A 17970-nucleotide genomic window follows, 5' to 3' on the forward strand; every position below is an offset into this window, starting at 1 on the left:
TGCTTGGGATCTTGGAGATTGTTCTGTGAGAGATAGACAATGCATTCAAGACTTTTTGAAAGAAAAGAAAGAAGTGATACCGGGCAGGTGATGATCAGAGATGTGAAGTGTGTAGCAGTCACGTCTGTACCTGGGAAAGGACGGGCGAAAACCAGGTCCAATTAAAACCAGGTAAAAGTTGGTAGTGCAAAAAAAAAAAATAAAAGTCAGTATGGACCTAAAGCCTGTAAACGTGTAAACTGACATTAGCATGAGGCGCGCTCTCGGTTGCATTATTATAAACTGTCCATTGTCACCCACATGAGGATGAGGTTCACGTTTGAGTCTGGATCCTCTCAAGGTTTTCCTTTTTCCTCACCACTGTCACGTCAGGCTCGTTCATTAGCGATAAGATGTTGGGGATAAATAGTATTTTAAATGTTAGATTAAAATTTTTAAATTAAATTTAATATTTAAATGTATGTATTTATTTATTTACATTTTATTTATTTATTTATTTATTTATTTATTCTTTGTTTCTATACTTCCTGTAAAGCTGCTTTGAGACCATGTGAATTGTTAAAAGTGCAATACAAATAAATTTGGTGAAAAACTATTCTGTCCTGTGGGTGCGAGGCTTTGTGTTGGGATACCGCAAACAGATCATTATCTATTGGCTGTAAGCTACCCACCCAATCAGAAGTTAGAAATCATGCTGGTATATTTTTATTTACAATTAAACTAGGAAACAAAGAGCTACAACCAACTAGTTGCTGTCACACACTCTAAAGTAACCGAGAAACAGGACATTTTTAATTGTGGTTAAAGATTCGGTCAAAGTTGCCATTGTGAAACGAGCTGAAACACTGTTAATTAACTTTGTTCAAAAGACTTTATAAATACTAATTAAACTGCAGCTGTTCACATTCTCAGCGTTCAAGCTCTTTAAAGTTTCATCCCTTGAACGATAGAAAAACGAACGCCATGCCATGGAGCAGGTATAATGACATCCATTTATTAAAATGACTAATCTGATGTAATTTACAATCCTCTGTTGGCATTTCCAACTGAAATTAATGTTATCCGCACACAACAAAGGGAAATTTCCCGAAGCAGCCTTGCGGTATTATTTAACCTTAGAGTAAATAAACACCTGTTCAATGGCATTTACAATTTAAAAAAAAATCCATCAGGAAACCAACCTTGAGAGCCTACAAAATAAAAGCAGGACGCATCACGAGGAAAGAAGAATTTCATCAATGCAGAGTGTTTACAGAAAGCGGACCACATCTTTATCCGGTGATCTTTTCATTAGAGGTTTTATTCATTCATTCATTTTCTACCGCTTATCCGAACTTCTCGGGTCACGGGGAGCCTGTGCCTATCTCAGGCGTCATCGGGCATCGAGGCAGGATACACCGTGGACGGAGTGCCAACCCATCACAGGGCACACACACTCTCATGCACTCACACACACACACACACACTACGGACAATTTTCCAGAGATGCCAATCAACCTACCATGCATGTCTTTGGACCGGGGGAGGAAACCGGAGTACCCGGAGGAAACCCCCAAGGCACAGGGAGAACATGTAAACTCCACACACACAAGGTGGGAATCGAACCCCCAATCCTGGAGGTGTGAGGCGAACGTGCTAACCACTAAGCCACCGTGCCCCACGTTAAATGTTTAAATGTACGCTCGTATTTCACAGAGAGCAAATTAAGTGCTCATTCTGAGGAGATGATCGTCGGAAGGAGTCTCCAGTTTCAGTGCTTAATAACACAAGGCACGTTTTTATTTATTAAAAGATTTTTGCTTATATCAACTTGATGCTGCTACTGATCTGATTTTCCACAAGTTGTCATTTTTCATTGAGCCTGAGAAAGACATTAATCCCCCCCCCCAAAATGCATCAAAGTTCTATTTTTTTTTTTTTATCTAAACAAAACAGTAAAAAAACAAAAACAACTTTTATTACATTTACAGCCTAATGGTTACATTTATTTGGATTAATTTAGCGGCTTTGCAGTAGAACGATTGTTTTCTTCACTGCTGGAGAAACATTAGTCTGCTCAAGTGGCAGCTTTGACTCTTGCGCTCTAATGATGATTAAGTAGAGCGTTTGGGGAAATTACCCAGCGAGAAGCAACTGCATGGAAATTTACTCGGGAAAACAAACAACATTCTCTGATCGCGTTATTTAGAAAGGACAATTTGCCAGGCCTTGCTATAAAAACCTTCCTACTATCAATACATTAATAAATAAATAATAAAACTATACAGTTTCTGGATGGTTTTTTTTTCCTTGGATTTTTCCACTATCGTCATTCAGTTTTGAGAATTCGTTGACGTCTGGATCAGTTAAAAAAGACAAGATGTAGTTACCTACAGTACTGTCTCGCGATTGGCCGAGTGAAATGGCCTGCTACGATGAGATCGGCTCATGTAAAGTGATAGAATGGAAAGTTACTCGAAACTATTTTACACACAATTTCCATTGTAAATCAAGCTTCTAAGTAATGTAGACTGCTTTGATTGTGAGGTGGAGCTGTTGTGTATGTGTGTAAAGAAGACTTGACTACTGTCACATTGAGTTTATTAACACACACACACACACACACACACACACACACACAAACCCAACAAATCTCCCAGTGTTTGTTCCGGGTTAACGTTATACTGGTTGCGTAAAGATGTATAGATTGTTGCTCGGTTGCTTTTCTTTTCCCGTCTATATTCCCTCCAACAATTCCTTTTTCAATTGTTCATAGATCCTTAATCCAGCTCCAGATCCCTAATAGGATCGTTGGTATTAACCCCAGGACGGTGCTACCAGCTGTCGAGGAACCCCCTAGTGGCCGAGAGTAAAGCGAGACACTGAACAGTCCTAGGCAGTGTGATGGGATTTACTCTTATAAACAGCAAAGAGTGGACTTGAAGCCTCACACAGCGGTTTGTCCTGCAAAAAAAACGCCTCCAGTCTTTCTGACGGTTGTTCACTCGCTCTGCATGTGTGCGTGACAGCTTGGGATTTGAATTGTGTATGCGTGCGTGTATGTAAGTGCTTCCAGGACGTGACACCATGCCCCAGGTCGCCATGTGGAGCCGGGTGAAGAACGTATGCCAGCAGAACGGCCTCCTCATCCTGTCCGTGCTGGCCGTGGTGGTCGGCTGCCTGCTGGGATTCTTCCTACGTTCCAAACACCTCTCTGAACAGGTTGGTCTTCCCTTCCAGCGTTATGTCATCTATAACTAATCGGACTGCTCAGAGTCTCTCCAGCCATGTCATTAATGATGATTAATGATGAAAGAATTTTATCACAGTATTTTTTTCAATTCATCTTCTACGCTCTGTTCCGGTAGGAAGTAAAGTATTTCCAGTTCCCTGGAGAGCTGCTCATGAGGATGCTGAAGATGCTCATCCTGCCTCTTGTTGTCTCCAGGTAAACACACACTGATTATGTAGCATGTCTTAGAATGATGAATTATACCTGCTATACAACAGAACAACAAAAAAAGAAGAAACGACGAGGACAGAAAACTATAGCGATTGGCGGGGCCAAGCACTTTTCTTGTACTTCATAAGACAATGATTACAATCTTTACCACCAGTAGCGAATGTAAGAAAAATAGTGGGTGTGTGAATCACAGCTCTGAATCGAAACAGCGCTCCAACTTAGGGATGTCGTTTCTTCCTGCTTAAAAGGGAATTGAAAAGCAAATACAAGAACAAGTGACTTTTTTTCTGTCTTTTAAGCAGCTTCTGTTAAAGGGAAATAAAGTGGGGTTCAGTCCAATTGTAGGTCTTCTACAGAACTGTGGCAATCGGGCATCCTTTTCTTGCCGGAGGTGGAAAATAATATACTTTTTTTGTAAGCTTTTCTCTGTAGAGTGAAATGAAATGCGATCGATAAAGTGGCATTTGCAGGTTCGGTGACCAGCTGAGCCTCAAATAAACAGTTTATAGTCAGAGTGTTAATCATTTCCTCACATCTCACAGTCAGTATTGGCGACTTGAGCAGGAATTTCTCAGGATTAGTGAAGGAGTGGTGCACAGGAGTAAAGCTCCAGATGGTCCAAAACTCCAACAGAATCAGACACCACTGGATTTAATCCCAACTCTCTGACACACACTTACACACAATCTCATACACACTATTTATACTACAACGACCGTCTTTTTTTTTCTTCCTTGTTCTCTAAAAGTTCTGTAAAAATGCTCAACTGGTTTGAGACTGAAATCCAATCGGAATGGCTATGCGATACGATTGTTGAGAAATTTCAAGGCAAGTTTAAGGCTGTTCATGTCCTCTGTTTTCGTTATCCGGTCTTGGCTTTTGGTGGTGGTGGGTTTTTGATTTCAGATCAGTGCCACATTGTCTTTAAAATTTGGTCAATCTCACAACAGTAAAACCTACTAAATGTTAGAAAGCACTGACACCGGATATTCCTTCCATAAACGTTAAACAAACTTTCAGTATATGAACTCTGAACACAAATGACGGTAAAATCTATGTCTATTATAAAATGATATTTTATTTTTTTATTTCTGCCCCTAGTTTGATGTCCGGTCTGGCAGCGCTGGATGCTAAATGCTCAAGCCGCCTGGGCATCATGACCATCTCCTACTACTTGTGGACCACCTTCATAGCGGTGGTGGTGGGCATCGTCCTAGTGATCATCATCCACCCGGGTGGAGCGGCCCAGAAGGAGGACTCGGAGGATGGGGGCAAGCCGATCATGAGTTCTGCGGATGCTCTGCTTGACCTCATCCGGTAAGAATGTAGAGCTTAAAGGTGGGGTCTCCGATTTTTGAAAGCCAATGTCGACATTTGAAATCACCAAAACAAACACGCCCCTAACCCAAACGGGTCCCACCCCTGTATCAATAGCTCCGCCCACACATACATACGTAACCCAGGCGACTAACGGAAAGAAACGTGTCTTTATCATAGCTGAAGGGAAGAACAATACGATTTTAGATAAACAAACAAGCAAAAATGACACACAAGCATAATCATGTAAAGCATATATTAGTTCTGTGTAACAAAGCAAAACCAACGTTACTCACCTATCGAGAAGGAAAAAAGTGCCTCGGCGTCTTAAGTAAAGTCGGCCACATATTCACAGGTTGGAGTTTCCCGAGTCAATAACTCCTGAGCTAAATGCTGTTACTACACAAAACGTGGTTGTAGCTGCCTCTCTACATTACTACGATAGAAAAGAGGTGTTATTTGTGTAGTAACAGAGTTTAGCTCAGGAGTTATTGACTCGGGAAACTCCAGCCTGTGAATATGTGGCCAACTTCCTGCTCCTTCAGTTCTCTCCAGCGCTGGAAAGCTGATCCTATATTAACACGTCCTACTTCTTGCCTTATCGTAAGCCTTTCTTCTCTTTCTTTCTTTGTTTTTATCCTCCATGTCAATATTAAAACCGCTTTCCGCTAATGTCACACATGCGCACTGAACACTCTCTCCGCACATATTGACAAGCCCCGCCCCTTTCTGCTCATTGGCTACACGTTTGTTTTGTTTTTGTTTATTATTCGGCCCAACTCAGTTTTCTGAAGCATTTCTCAAAAATCATAGACCCTGCCTTTAAGAGAGGAAATGCAGAAAATGTTTCCAAGATTGTTGAACACGCCTTTGGTGGCCTTCTTTGTTAGGTCACTCAGATTAGTCATTACTTTGCCTACAGTGCTGGTGACTGACGGATGTGTTTTGGCCAACCTCTTGACAGTGTACGAGTGTGTGCCAGAACATCATTTGCATTCACCTGAGTCATATGGTCTTAGAGAAATGGTGCAGATGTTTACTCTGGTCAGAGTGTCACAGGATGGCTATTTGGAAAAGATGAGGCATTTTGTCACATAGTCCTTAAGGGCACCACTTATAAAGACTCTGTTGCACAATCAGTTTGTGTCAGTAGTGTCAGTCATGGTACTAGTACCCAGGCTTATATTAGAGCGTTCATTATAGTAAGTTATGACTTATATCTATGATCATCCTTCCTACATGTCTGTAATTTACTATATCGTGTCTTTCTGTCTACTAGCAACATGTTTCCTGCCAATCTGGTCCAAGCTACCTTTCAACAGGTGAGATGTCGAAGCGTTATAATATGGAGAATACAATTAATCACTGGTTCTTTCTTTTATAAGATAACTGAGGTTTGTCATGTAACGTATTGTAATCTCTCTCCACGGTCTTGACAGTACCGTAGCAGGAGTATTCCCATCTTAAAGCCAAAGCCCACCCTAAGCCAGGACGTGACGGAATCCACCACCAGACGCATGTTTATCTACGGCATCCAAGACGACAATGGCTTGGATATCCAGAGCTTCTCCCTGGACCTAACGCCGCCTCCAGATGTGGTGTTTAAAACCTTGCCTGGCACAAGTGATGGCATGAATGTCCTGGGCATTGTCATCTTCTCAGCCACCATGGGTGAGTTCAAGTTCTCATTTTGTTCTAAGGCTTCAACAGTCTAAGGTCTTGGACTACTGATCAGAAGGTTGTAAGTTCAAATCTCAGGATCACCAAGATGCCACTTTGAGCAACGCCCTTAACCCTCAACTGCTTCATTGTATAAATGAGATAAAGTGCAATTGCTGTAAATGGAATTAGTTTTCCACACTAATGCTGACTGTATACCTTTCAGGTTTGGGGTAGACTAGGGTGGATCTTAAGAGCTTAAAGCGGTAATTATCCTGAGCAGCTGTGTAGAATAACAGCATGGATGACAACACAAAGCTTCTCCATCAGGAAGCAAAATGACTTGGTTGTCAAGTGAGAATCATGGTGACAGCCAAATGAGGATGGGTTCCCCTTTGAGTCTGGTTCCTCATCAGGTTTCTTCTCAAGGTTTCTTCCTTTACCATTGACGGGTGTTTTTCCCAAAGTTCCCCCCTGCGATTTTCATGGTGTCGAAAATCTTCCTTTATACAATTCAGTGTGTTCATGTTCACTCATTCAGAAAATGCCTTTAATCAAAGCTTGTACGGAGAATATGATTCAGGTATAGTGCAGGGGGAACTTTGGGAAAAACACCCGTCAATGGTAAAGGAAGAAACCTTGAGAAGAAACCTGATGAGGAACCAGACTCAAAGGGGAACCCATCCTCATTTGGGTGACACTGATTAGATTAGGTATAAGGGCCTTGCTCGAGACCCCAACGGTGGCAGCTTGGCTAGGATTTTAACTCCAATTTAAGTTCAAGTTCCCCATGGGGATTGTTCTTTGGTTTTCTGCTTTCTACCTTCCCTTATATTTACTCGCTTGTAATGTAATCTTGATGAGCACTCATTCACCATGCTGGTAGCATTCATGCTGTTTTTCATTTTTTCCAGGAATCATTCTGGGAAGGATGGGACCCAGCGGCAGTGCGCTGGTCAACTTCTGCCAGAGTCTAAATGAAGCGGTGTTGAAAATTGTAGCTATTGTTATCTGGTATGTCATTCTCCAGCTCCTTCAATGGGAACTCTATAATAATACATCTGCAAGACACATTATATCAAATCTATATCACAAGCAGGCACCAAGTGACCAGCTGTTATTCACTCACAGGTATTTCCCATTTGGGATCGTCTTTCTGGTGGCTGGAAAGATCTTGGAAATGGACGACCCCTCTGCAATGGGGAAGAAATTAGGTTTTTATGCCATCACTGTGGTTATCGGGCTGATCGTTCATGGTCTTTTCATCCTGCCCGCCATGTACTTCTTTATCACCAAGAAGAGCCCGATTGTTTACATCCGAGGCATCCTGCAGGCTCTGCTCATCTCACTGGCCACTTCATCCAGGTGAAAACCTGATCTCCACCAAGGAAGGGCTTTCAGGGTCATTCCAGCTCTAGTTATTTGTTTAAACAGTGTTCCATCTGTCTCATTGAAAAAAGCCCAAGAGATTCATTAGGTCCCACTCCCAAAATTTCCTTTCCACTATCACCTCTTGCTGCTTTGCATTGGGGACTAATTTAAATCTATATCCAGATTTCTCTACCCTTGCTTAGTGACAATGTCTATTGTTCAAGTGAAGTGAATAATTTTATGCTCTGCTGGTTTCCTTCAGCTCTGCCACGCTGCCCATCACCTTTAAGTGCCTCTTGGAGAACAACCATATCGACCGACGCATCATCCGCTTTGTCTTACCTGTTGGAGCCACCATCAACATGGACGGTACAGCACTATACGAGGCCGTGGCAGCTATCTTCATTGCTCAGGTCAACAACTATGAGCTGGACTTTGGTCAGATCATCACCATCAGGTATGGTGACAAAGTCATTTTTGTACACACAATATTGACTCGCACTTGATGCACTCGCACTCGCCACAGAATGATAGGCTTTGTTTTGCCTTCCAGCATTACAGCCACAGCAGCCAGTATCGGTGCAGCAGGGATTCCTCAGGCTGGCTTGGTAACAATGGTGATTGTATTAACCTCAGTGGGGCTTCCTACTGATGACATCACATTGATTATCGCTGTAGACTGGGCCCTGTAAGTCCATAGCTTCCTGTGTCCGTACCTACTGCGGATCCCAAAAAACACTTCCAAAATTTCCAATATTCCTCACCATCAGCCAATCGATTTCATGTATCAACTACAATTCTGGTTCTGGAAAATATATTTGCATGTATTTCAGGGACCGTTTCAGGACAATGGTGAACGTGATGGGAGATGCACTGGCCACGGGGATCATGGCACACATATGCAGGAAAGACTTTATGAAGGAGGTCGAAGAGGTGAGATCCGTTGATACATCTCACTTAGTTTAGCTTATGAAGCTTAGCAATCATCCAAGTCATCAGTCAGAACCACATCAAAGCACACTCATAACCTTGTGAACCTTGTATGCCATGTCCGTGTCGCAGATTCCTCTGATCTGTGAAGCCAAGCCCATGTTAAGCGTCCAGCGGATGACGTCCTACCAGAGCAACGGCTGCTTCCAGGTACGCCCCGGGAGGCCTGAACATCTCTCCGCAGATGTGGCTCGACTTGTACAGCTGGAAGAAGGTATCAGGCCAGAGAAGAAGCATAAGAAGTCCACACACAACGTCAAGAGGAAAGAACAGGATCGAGATCGAGACTATTGCACTATTGACTTTAGCAGCCTCGAAACCAATGTCTAGACTCGCTTGTTATGATCTTGCGGGACTTAGAGTAACATGTACCAGACAAGTGCTAGCCATGTGCTTCTGTCTCTCGGCATTCAAAATTCTTCTTCTGCTGATTGGATGCTGATGGCTAGTGGACGTTAGAATGCATGTGTAAACATGTAACATGGACCATCTAGGTTTAAAAGGAAGATGAAACGATCTGGATCTACCTCTGGAACTTTCTCAACTGTCGTTGCTCCTTAATAATGCAGAGCAAATGTCAAGGGCTCTTTCAGATGGGTACAGCAACCACGACCGGTCCAAGAATAAGCAGTCTGTGGATATTCCTTCATCATGTGCAGGACATTTCATATGCTGGTGACTTTTCTATTATTTTGTAAGGTTTTCTTGAGTTGTCTGCTCGCATTAGGGACACAATTTCACTACAAAAACATGCAGGATATAATGAAGAACCTTAAAAAAAAAAGCAACATCCAGTTTATAAATTTATTTGCTTTATTTATTGTAAGCCCAGTTTTGTGGAGTAGGATGGATGTCTTTAAAATAAAGACCTTACCTTTATAAGTTTTTTTTTCCTTTTCATGAAATTGCTTATGTTGATTATACAGAGACGTATGACGTATGAAGGACGCATCAGATATATGGTTTGATTTGGGGATTTTTCCATCTTAAGGTATCGTCACAAGCGTACGCTTTTATTTTTCATATCTTTGAAAATGGACAAAGCTGAAAATAATATAAAGTTAACTTCGCTACCTGCACTGAAGATGCAGTCATTTTTTCCGAGACTGAATTTATACGTCACGAGAAAATAAATGTAATTCAGCCAAGAATCAGACTGAGGAAAGACGACAACAGATGCTGAGTGAGTTCTGGGGAAAAAACATCCTCTAAATGCTGTCTGAGTAAGTGAGAGTAAACAATAAATTAAATAAATAACCCATTCAAATAAGAGCTAGGTATTAACTCCACATACTGTACAATTGAGGGTCCGACTTAAAGCGACAGCATTACAAGATTTGTTAAATCTTCTTTGATTAAAATTCTCCATTCTTTTTTTTTTTCATTATAAATCGATTAGTTAAAGGTGAGGTCCACGATGTTTGAAAAATGTTTCAGGAAACTGAGTCGGCCGACTAACAAAACAAACGTGTAGCCAATGAGCAGAAAGGGGCGTGTCTTGTCAAAATGCGGTGGAGAGAGTGTTCAGTGCTCATGTGTGATGTTAGCAGAAAGCGACTGAAACAGTGACATGGCGGATACCTGCCGTTACCTCTGCCTCGGGTTCTAGGTGTTGAACGTCGTCTTCCACGTGAAACGGAGCTAAACCTTTCACGCTACAACACACAGTACTACAAAAAACACATTTGTTATTACCATAGTATTACTCATTCAGTTCATTTATTGATAGAAATATCCCCTCGGCCAGCCGCCCCAGCAGGTTCCGCCGTAATAGTTGCCTGGGTTACGTATGTATGTGTGGGGTGGAGCTATCAAAACAGGGGTGACACCCATTTTGGTTAGGATAAGCGGTAGAAAATGAATGAATGAATGAATGAAATGTGTGACATAATAAGAACATTGTGTATAAAACTGAAACAAATTCCAACCAAAAAAAAAATCTGGTTAGACAATTTTGCTAGTCACAAATCCACGTTTTGGGATTTGCTAAAATGTCTGATATCAAAATTCAACTGAAAAACCTTTAGCTAAAGCCTGACGTTTTTTGTTCGCTCCCTTTGGTACATGTTACGACGATAAGGTTTATATATAGTTCACGTTTACGAAATGAAGAGGCAAACGCTGGACACCACACGTCCTGGCTGAGTGTAGAGGTCTTGGGTATGTTTACGACTGAGCGTTTCACATGAAAAACACGACTCTGTTCTGAGAAATCTTTATTAAAAAATAGTGTCATAATCTGCATATACAATTATCAGTGAAATGAAGAGTTCTCACATCCAAAGGGAACAGAACAGACGGCTGATATTTTAGCCGTCTGACTGACGATTTCCGGGTCATCTGGACCTTAGTGTGTGATCTCTGATTAAAGGCTATTAATGTTCAATTGTGTCTAAAATTCTGAGGTTAAACGTTGAGATGGACCATGAGACATCCAAGGCTTTAGGGTTAAATGTCTGTAGGTAGAAATGCTTATATAGAATTCCGTATCGTTAGTGCTAAAGATATGACTGTAATTGTGCAGCGCTCTGAATCTCAACATTACAGAACACACGGCTTTTTATTTTGGCTCTTATTTTGTTAATTTGTATATATGTGTGTGTGTGTGTGTGTGTGTGTGTGTGTGTGTATCGCACGCCCGATGTCACGGCCACTGGTTTCCGTCTCTGAGGTTTAGTCCGAAATCTTCACAGTTTGGCTTTGTCTGGTGTCAGCTGGAGGCTCTGCAGCTTCATCGCCATCCCCATGTTCCCAGTAATCTTTAGCTTGCCTTGGAAAAAGGCCTTAAGGTGGAATGAGGTGGGAGAACGAGTTAGAGGTCAGCCGTGTGTCTGACGTTGTGTTAATATTGTATGAGGCAAAGCGTTGGGTTACAGCCGGTAAATTATAACGCACACAAATGTCGCATACATTATTAACTGATTTATTACATTCAAATTTTTTGTGTGAGAAACTGTACATAATATTTGCAGTAACTGATTAACTGAATATTCATTAAGGACAAGAAATTTCACAATGTACGTGTGGGGATTTAAACATGCAGCGTTTGAGAGACTCACAGTCTGTGGGTTCAGTTTCCCCGTCATCAGGTCGATGAGGTCAGCGTCGGACATGGTGATCGTGCAGTCCGATTTCTTCCCTGTGGAAAAACAAACCAATAAAAAAAAAAAATACTATCAAATTAACTGCAAAAGGCGATGACCGAAAAAAATATATATATACATATATATACTGTATATATAAATATGTACGGTATATTTTTTTAAGAACATAGATGTTAAGTTAAACCACTTTTACGTAAGAATCATTCTAACAACGGCAGACAAGTACAAGATCAAGCAAGATCCTCTGCAACTTTCTCCCTCAAAAGCCTGGGCTTCATTTGAATAATTCTTGTAAAGATGCTTCACATGCAAATTTACAATTTAAATGTGCAAAATGGCCAATTAGGGCGTAATCAGTTGTCTCTGTGTGGAGCTGAGAATCACAGTCGAATGTGGGGGAACGGAACTAAACTCTGGTGTCCTGAAATCCTACACAGAGCCGACACACACGTCTGGGTTTTTATACCATCTGCTCCCACCAGCCTGCAGTTAAAAAAAAAAAAAAAAGAAAGAAAGAAAAAAGAAGAAGAAGAAGAAGTATAAAGCTGACAGACCTGCGTCGTTGGTCACCGAGCCGTTTCCGTTCTTCACGTCCACGACCCACAGAGCTTCCTTTCCGCCCGGGCCGTCCTTCACTTTAAAAGCGAAAACGCCGCTGATTTTTTTAACATACGATTCTCCTTCCTGTATGGAAATGGGAAGCCCCACACACACACAAACACATACAGTCAGTTATAAGATTTACAACTGTAAACCGTGCACGAAGCTGAGCCGGCCGTCTCGTTCCTACCTCCTGTAGCCTCTTCTCGATTTCTTTAAAAACCGTGTGAGATCTGAAGCCCTCCAGTCCGCCGACAGTGCCGGTGGGAACCGCAGCAATGTGAGACCTGAGGGGACGAAAACCAACACGGTGTGTAAAGTGGAAGGTTACGGATAAAGTCCAAGGTCCCGGGGGCACGATGGGACTGTAATAAATACTGAAAGATTATTAATTCAGGAGCGGAAATGTCAGAGTGAAATTCCAAAAAAGAAATAAATAAATAAATAAAACAAACAAACTACATAAATAATACACTATTTGTGTAAATTCTGACGGCAAACGGCTGCACGATAAAGTCTTACAAAATGCAAACAAACAAACAAACAAACAAACAAATAAATATATATTCTGGTCGTTGTGTGTCCTGCGCCGTAGTTAACTTTCTAACTGTGGCTCCGTTACATTTACAATAACTCACCTTGCTCCCTGAGGGAATCCCATCTTGTACAGCGTGACCACTACGGCGCCGCCGAGGCCGATGTTGTGCTGCAGGGCGACCTTCGCACCCGGGACCTGCCTTTTCCCTGCCTCGCCTCTTAACTGCCAACACAGCTCGGCGCACTGGGCCAGACCTGAGCAATGGAACACAGCACGTAGTTAAAGCCTCGATAATCTCAGACAGACCTGAGCAATCAAACACAGCACAGGATGTGGGGTCGGGACTGCGAGATAAAACACCTGAACAATCAAACCATGCAGAGTTCGTTCACTCGTGTTCAAACAGCAGGCGCGCGGGGGGGGGGGGGGGTGTGTGTGTGTGTGTCAAAGTGCTGGAGTCATTGGAATGGAAGAGATCGGCTGAGCCGGAGTAAAGTCCTCAGTACACAGGGCAGGACAGGTGAAGTCACCTAACACAGTCTCGCTGACTGAACACACTTAAACAAGAGAAATCCGTTAAGCAAATACAAAACAGTGTCTGGGGTTGCCAGGTCTTCGTGAAAAGCGGGTTTACCCCGAATCTTAAAAATTTCCCCTCCTATATCAAAAATAAAAAGGTGAAAATATCCAACGAGTCTAACAGAAAGGTCAATGTAAACATGGGAAAGCTTGGCATGTCATTGGGGAGAGTATTTAGGATTAAAGGTAAAGGATTATGTAGTCAGGATTGTTCCAGGTGTACGTTAAACCACAGCAGGTGTCGCGCCTGAGCCGATTAACACCCGTCTTAACACGTCATGTCACTTAATCCCCTGTCGGTCAGCACCTGTAGCTCCGAGCGGGTGTCCCTTCGATATGAGCCCTCCGCTCGGGTTAACCACCCACTTTCCCCCGTACGTGTTGTCTGCTCTGTCGATCAGCGCTCCGGCTTGACCTGGGCGTGGACGAGAAGGAAAATAAACGTGAACGCAATATATCATGTATAATAATCGTGTACATTACGCAGAACAACTGAACACAGACGTCTTTGATGTCTATGAGTTTGGGGTGAAATAAAAAATGACTACGTGAGGAGGTGAAATACCTTCAGGACAAAGCCCGAGCGCTTCATAGGTGATGAGCTCGTTAGCCGAGAAACAGTCGTGCAGCTCGATGACGTCGACGGCCGCCGGATTCAGGCCTGCCGACTCGAAGCACTTTTGGGCAGCGAGGCGCGTCATGTCGTATCCAACCTGAAGAGAGAGAGAGAAATGAAATAAAACCTCAGAGGAAGTGTGTGAAATCTCTCCAGTTAAAAAAAAAACAAAAAAAACACAAAACGACGATGATTCGTTTAATTGAAATAGATCATTATTTTACACACATGCATTTACGTGAACAGCGCCCAGTTTACAGAGCAATGGAGGACACTCATGCAAATGATATGTAGATGTGGGGAACCTGAAGGCAGGCCGTATGTAAACAAGACAAAAAGAAGGATCTCCCTCGTCCTCCACCCACCATCTTGATGCAGCTGTTCTCCTCGAACGTCGTAGAGAGATCAGTGACCATCTCCTGAGCGATGATCTCCACGGCTTTAGACTCCAGTCTGTGCTTCCTCACGAAGCTCTCGCTGGCTAACACAGCTGCTCCAGCACCATCAGACGTAGGGCTTAACACACACGCAAACATCAATATGTTCTGACACAAAACGGATTTAGCCCTAAGCTGCATGAGCCCTACGTGAGTTACTTACCAGCACTGAAGAAGTGTGAGGAACTCAAAAACCTTGCGGGATTTAATCACCTGCTCCAGACTGTACTCGTCCTGGAACTGAGAATATCTGACAGAACGTGTGGGGAGCGAGAATGACAACACGGTGCTGTTAGCGAGCAACTCGGACGTCTTACCGACACTTCATATCACAGGGATGCTGAATGCTTCAATGTGATTGGTCAGATGATGATTCTGATTTTTTTTTCCACTTACGGGTTGTTGGTCGAGTGCTTGTGATTCTTCCAGGCAATTTTGGCAAAGTGTTCTGGCTTGGTTCCTACAACATACAGACACACGCACCGTGTCACTGGTCATGAACACGTGCAGACCGTCTGAGCGGAAAGGAAATGCATCTTACCGTACTTCTCCATGTGTTCCCTCCCGGCGTTGCCAAACATCTGAGGCGCTGCCGGAGCTGCGGCCAAGCCGTACCTGTTGATCATCACCTCCATGTGTTTGTCCATAGGGTTGGTTCTGTCCATGTACTGGGGGTAAAACACACACACAAACACACACAAACACACACACACACACACAGTTACAGATTACACAAAGGCAAGTGGTTGCATTTGCCCTCATTAACATACACACTTACATACACATTCCTAACAACCCTATCTGATCAACAAACCCTAAACCAGTCCACTTCCTTGTTGTTTCTTTAACTCTCTATGTGTGAATGTGATGCTTGAGCTTCTGTCGTTCACCTTAGAGGACAAAGAGCCTCTTTCCATCTTCTCGAAACCCAGAGCGAGCACACAATCAGCCAAACCTGTAAGAGAGGCACATGCACTGGTGTGTTTAGACTTGAAAATCCAGCTGGATCTACCGTTTTATTAATACGGCGCCAACATGCCGAATCACATTTTTAATCTTGATGTTGACTATCGGTCAGCAAATATTTCTAAGAAAATTAAGAACATTTTTACCCATCCCAATTTTTTGGAAACTTCAGATGAAAGATATTTCTTTATAGAATGACATGTAATTGGCCTTCATAAGTAAAATATTAAAACTGCCCACATTTTTTAAACAGCCACGTTGTTGAGAACACTAGCTAGACAAAAATATATTTTTAATATAATCGTTCGTTGCAGCCTGACAAAAATATGCAGTATGTTAAATTATTCTTGCTCTCTTTTTTTCTTGTAAGTAATCGAAAAAGAGAGAGAGAGAGAGAGAGAGAGAGAGAGAGAGAGAGATGCTGATACAGTACACAAAAGAAAAAAGTGATGAATGATGAGGAGAGCGTGTACTCTGATTGGCTACGAAGAGAGGATAAAAACACTGTACAGTGCTGAGATGAATTTAAATGCAGGTAGCGTGTCTCATGTACCTACTCTGTCATGTCATTAAACAACATGGTTGGAGTACAAAAACTGAGAAAAAAGTAAGTAGCTGAATATATAACTGAATATGAGAGCGAGAGAGAGAGAGAGAGAGAGAGAGAGAGAGAGAGAGAGAGAGAGAGAGAGTTGTAAAGGAATTTTTGTGAGAAGAATTAGGCAAACAGAGAGACAGCTCTCTGGATAGTGGCATTTGTGCAGAGTTAAGGTAAAGGACTGGCTAAAAAGTAAAGAGAAAGGGTGGGAGTGGTAGCTCAAGCCTCTGCCTAAATGGACTGGAGACAGAGATGCTCACAGAGATGCGGCACTCCTCTCTGCTCTCATTGGCTAGAGTGGGAGGGAGAGACTGACGCAGGGAAAGTCAGATGGGAAAATGACATTTACGCTGCCGTGAATCAATCCTTAAACCCTGAGTACCTCCCTGGACGAGCTGTCGGGCCACAAAGAGCGCCGTGGAACCCGTGGAACAGTTGTTATTGACGTTGATTATAGGGATCCCTGACAGACCCAGGCTGTGGTAAATAGCGCGCTGTCCGCAAGTGGAGTCGCCTTCGGGAGACAAAGAAATAACAAACCACAACCGAACGTTATCGTAATCTGAGCGTTCCAAAAAAAATATGACCATATCGAGCAATGCTGCGGATAAGAAACGAAAGAACATACCGTAAACGTAGCCCACGCAGGCCTGTTCGATAGCAGAATACGGTACTGCTGCATCAGCCAGCGCTTTCTCTCCTAAAACATACCTTAATAAGGTTCATTCATCCAACAAAAAAGAAACACTCATCCAGAGAAATCGTACCTGCTTCTTTGGCCATTTCTGGATAATCTCCATCTCTCGCACCGGGTTTATCAAACTGCAGAAAACAAGACAGGAAGAGACTTTAAACATGACGTTACAAGTGACGAGCACAAAGTAACAGACGTCACAAATGCCACGTGTCTGCAATCGTTTCAGAGGCTTTTATAAATACGAAACGTCAATATTTATTTATTTATTTATAAGTCTGACAGGTTTCCTCGAGGATCCCCAGTTTATATCCCAGATATAACATGCTAACATCTGGATTAAAAAGTCTATACCACAGCTGGAGTGTGTTAAAGTGTGAACCAACAAATAATAACAATGCATATGAGGATTTTTTATTGCTGAGACCTGGCAACCCTGTCCAGAGTAATGAAGACACAGAAAACACTGATGTACAAAATGAACTCTGGACTGCTGTTGTGTAAGAGAAAGACCTTGAACTCTGTACAGTGCAGATTAAAGTGACTGCAAAATCAAATGTTATCTTTAAAAAAATAAATTCTAACAGAGTTTTATAAGAAATTTAAAAATAATTCCTCAGAAAAATGTCTGTTATTTATTTATTTTAACTCAAACTGCTTGACAGGTCAATGACAGCTTCCTAAAGACTGTAAAAAATATATATATAATAACGTATTTATAAACGTATTAAATGCGTTTATAAGTCAGTTATGTTGTGAGGAGTTAAAAGGTTCAACTCAAAACAGGCTAAGCTAAGCTAGCATTTAGCATCAGGAAAAGTAAACAGACGCTACTGAACTAAGTTTATAGCTTATTTATAATAAATACAACACATATATTATAATTTGCTTTACCTTCGTCATCCCGACGCCAACAACAAACACTCTGTTCTTCGCTGGAGCCATTTTTTAATAAAGTGCTCTTGTCTGAGGGAGACCTGATAAAGCTGTCAGTAACAACTTGACTCCAAGAGTCGAATCTGTAGAATCGACTCCGTGTGTCATGGACTTTAAAACGCG

The 17970-nt window shown here is 42.3% G+C and overlaps 2 protein-coding genes and 1 long non-coding RNA gene across 4 annotated transcripts; 2 read left to right on the forward strand and 1 right to left on the reverse strand.

Annotated features, from left to right (window-relative positions):
- The first annotated feature begins 2986 nt into the window (after positions 1-2986).
- slc1a7a (solute carrier family 1 member 7a) lies at positions 2987-10250 on the forward strand. Of its 2 annotated transcripts, none has more exons than XM_047800384.1 (11): positions 2987-3201; positions 3348-3427; positions 4544-4759; positions 6039-6081; positions 6199-6430; positions 7333-7432; positions 7550-7783; positions 8052-8246; positions 8343-8477; positions 8623-8731; positions 8852-10250. In XM_047800384.1, the coding sequence occupies exons 1-11, from the start codon at positions 3067-3069 to the stop codon at positions 9107-9109; spliced, it is 1737 nt and encodes a 578-aa protein (XP_047656340.1). In that variant the 5' UTR covers positions 2987-3066; the 3' UTR covers positions 9110-10250. The 2 variants fall into 2 exon arrangements, with proteins under 2 accessions (XP_047656340.1, XP_047656341.1); XM_047800385.1 differs by having other exon boundaries at positions 8623-8722.
- A 728-nt stretch (positions 10251-10978) lies between these two features.
- scp2a (sterol carrier protein 2a) lies at positions 10979-17963 on the reverse strand. The gene is made up of 16 exons (XM_027156796.2): positions 17806-17963; positions 16985-17039; positions 16846-16917; positions 16600-16731; positions 15544-15608; positions 15195-15321; positions 15050-15113; positions 14817-14903; positions 14582-14732; positions 14166-14313; positions 13908-14015; positions 13122-13275; positions 12674-12770; positions 12438-12567; positions 11839-11918; positions 10979-11562 (listed from the first exon to the last, which is right to left on the reverse strand). Exons 1-16 carry the CDS (start codon positions 17854-17856, stop codon positions 11467-11469), a joined length of 1617 nt encoding a protein of 538 aa, XP_027012597.1. The 5' UTR covers positions 17857-17963; the 3' UTR covers positions 10979-11466.
- On the forward strand, positions 13284-13551 carry LOC125138572. The gene is made up of 2 exons (XR_007137804.1): positions 13284-13450; positions 13513-13551. It is a non-coding gene; the product is annotated as an uncharacterized LOC125138572 (long non-coding RNA).
- Positions 17964-17970: the final 7 nt, after the last annotated feature.

This window comes from Tachysurus fulvidraco, chromosome 1, assembly GCF_022655615.1.
Source record: "Tachysurus fulvidraco isolate hzauxx_2018 chromosome 1, HZAU_PFXX_2.0, whole genome shotgun sequence".
NCBI classification, from domain to species: Eukaryota; Metazoa; Chordata; class Actinopteri; order Siluriformes; family Bagridae; genus Tachysurus; species Tachysurus fulvidraco.

Coding starts and splice junctions, on each gene's coding strand:
- scp2a (XM_027156796.2), bottom strand. CDS start 17,856: ATGGCTCCAGCGAAGAACAGAGTGTTTGTTGTTGGCGTCGGGATGACG. Junction 14,904..15,049: donor AAGCACTCGACCAACAACCC/GTAAGTGGAAAA, acceptor ACGTTCTGTCAG/ATATTCTCAGTTCCAGGACG. Junction 12,568..12,673: donor TCGAGAAGAGGCTACAGGAG/GTAGGAACGAGA, acceptor ATTTCCATACAG/GAAGGAGAATCGTATGTTAA.
- slc1a7a (XM_047800384.1), top strand. CDS start 3,067: ATGCCCCAGGTCGCCATGTGGAGCCGGGTGAAGAACGTATGCCAGCAG. Junction 4,760..6,038: donor GCTCTGCTTGACCTCATCCG/GTAAGAATGTAG, acceptor TCTGTCTACTAG/CAACATGTTTCCTGCCAATC. Junction 8,478..8,622: donor ATCGCTGTAGACTGGGCCCT/GTAAGTCCATAG, acceptor CATGTATTTCAG/GGACCGTTTCAGGACAATGG.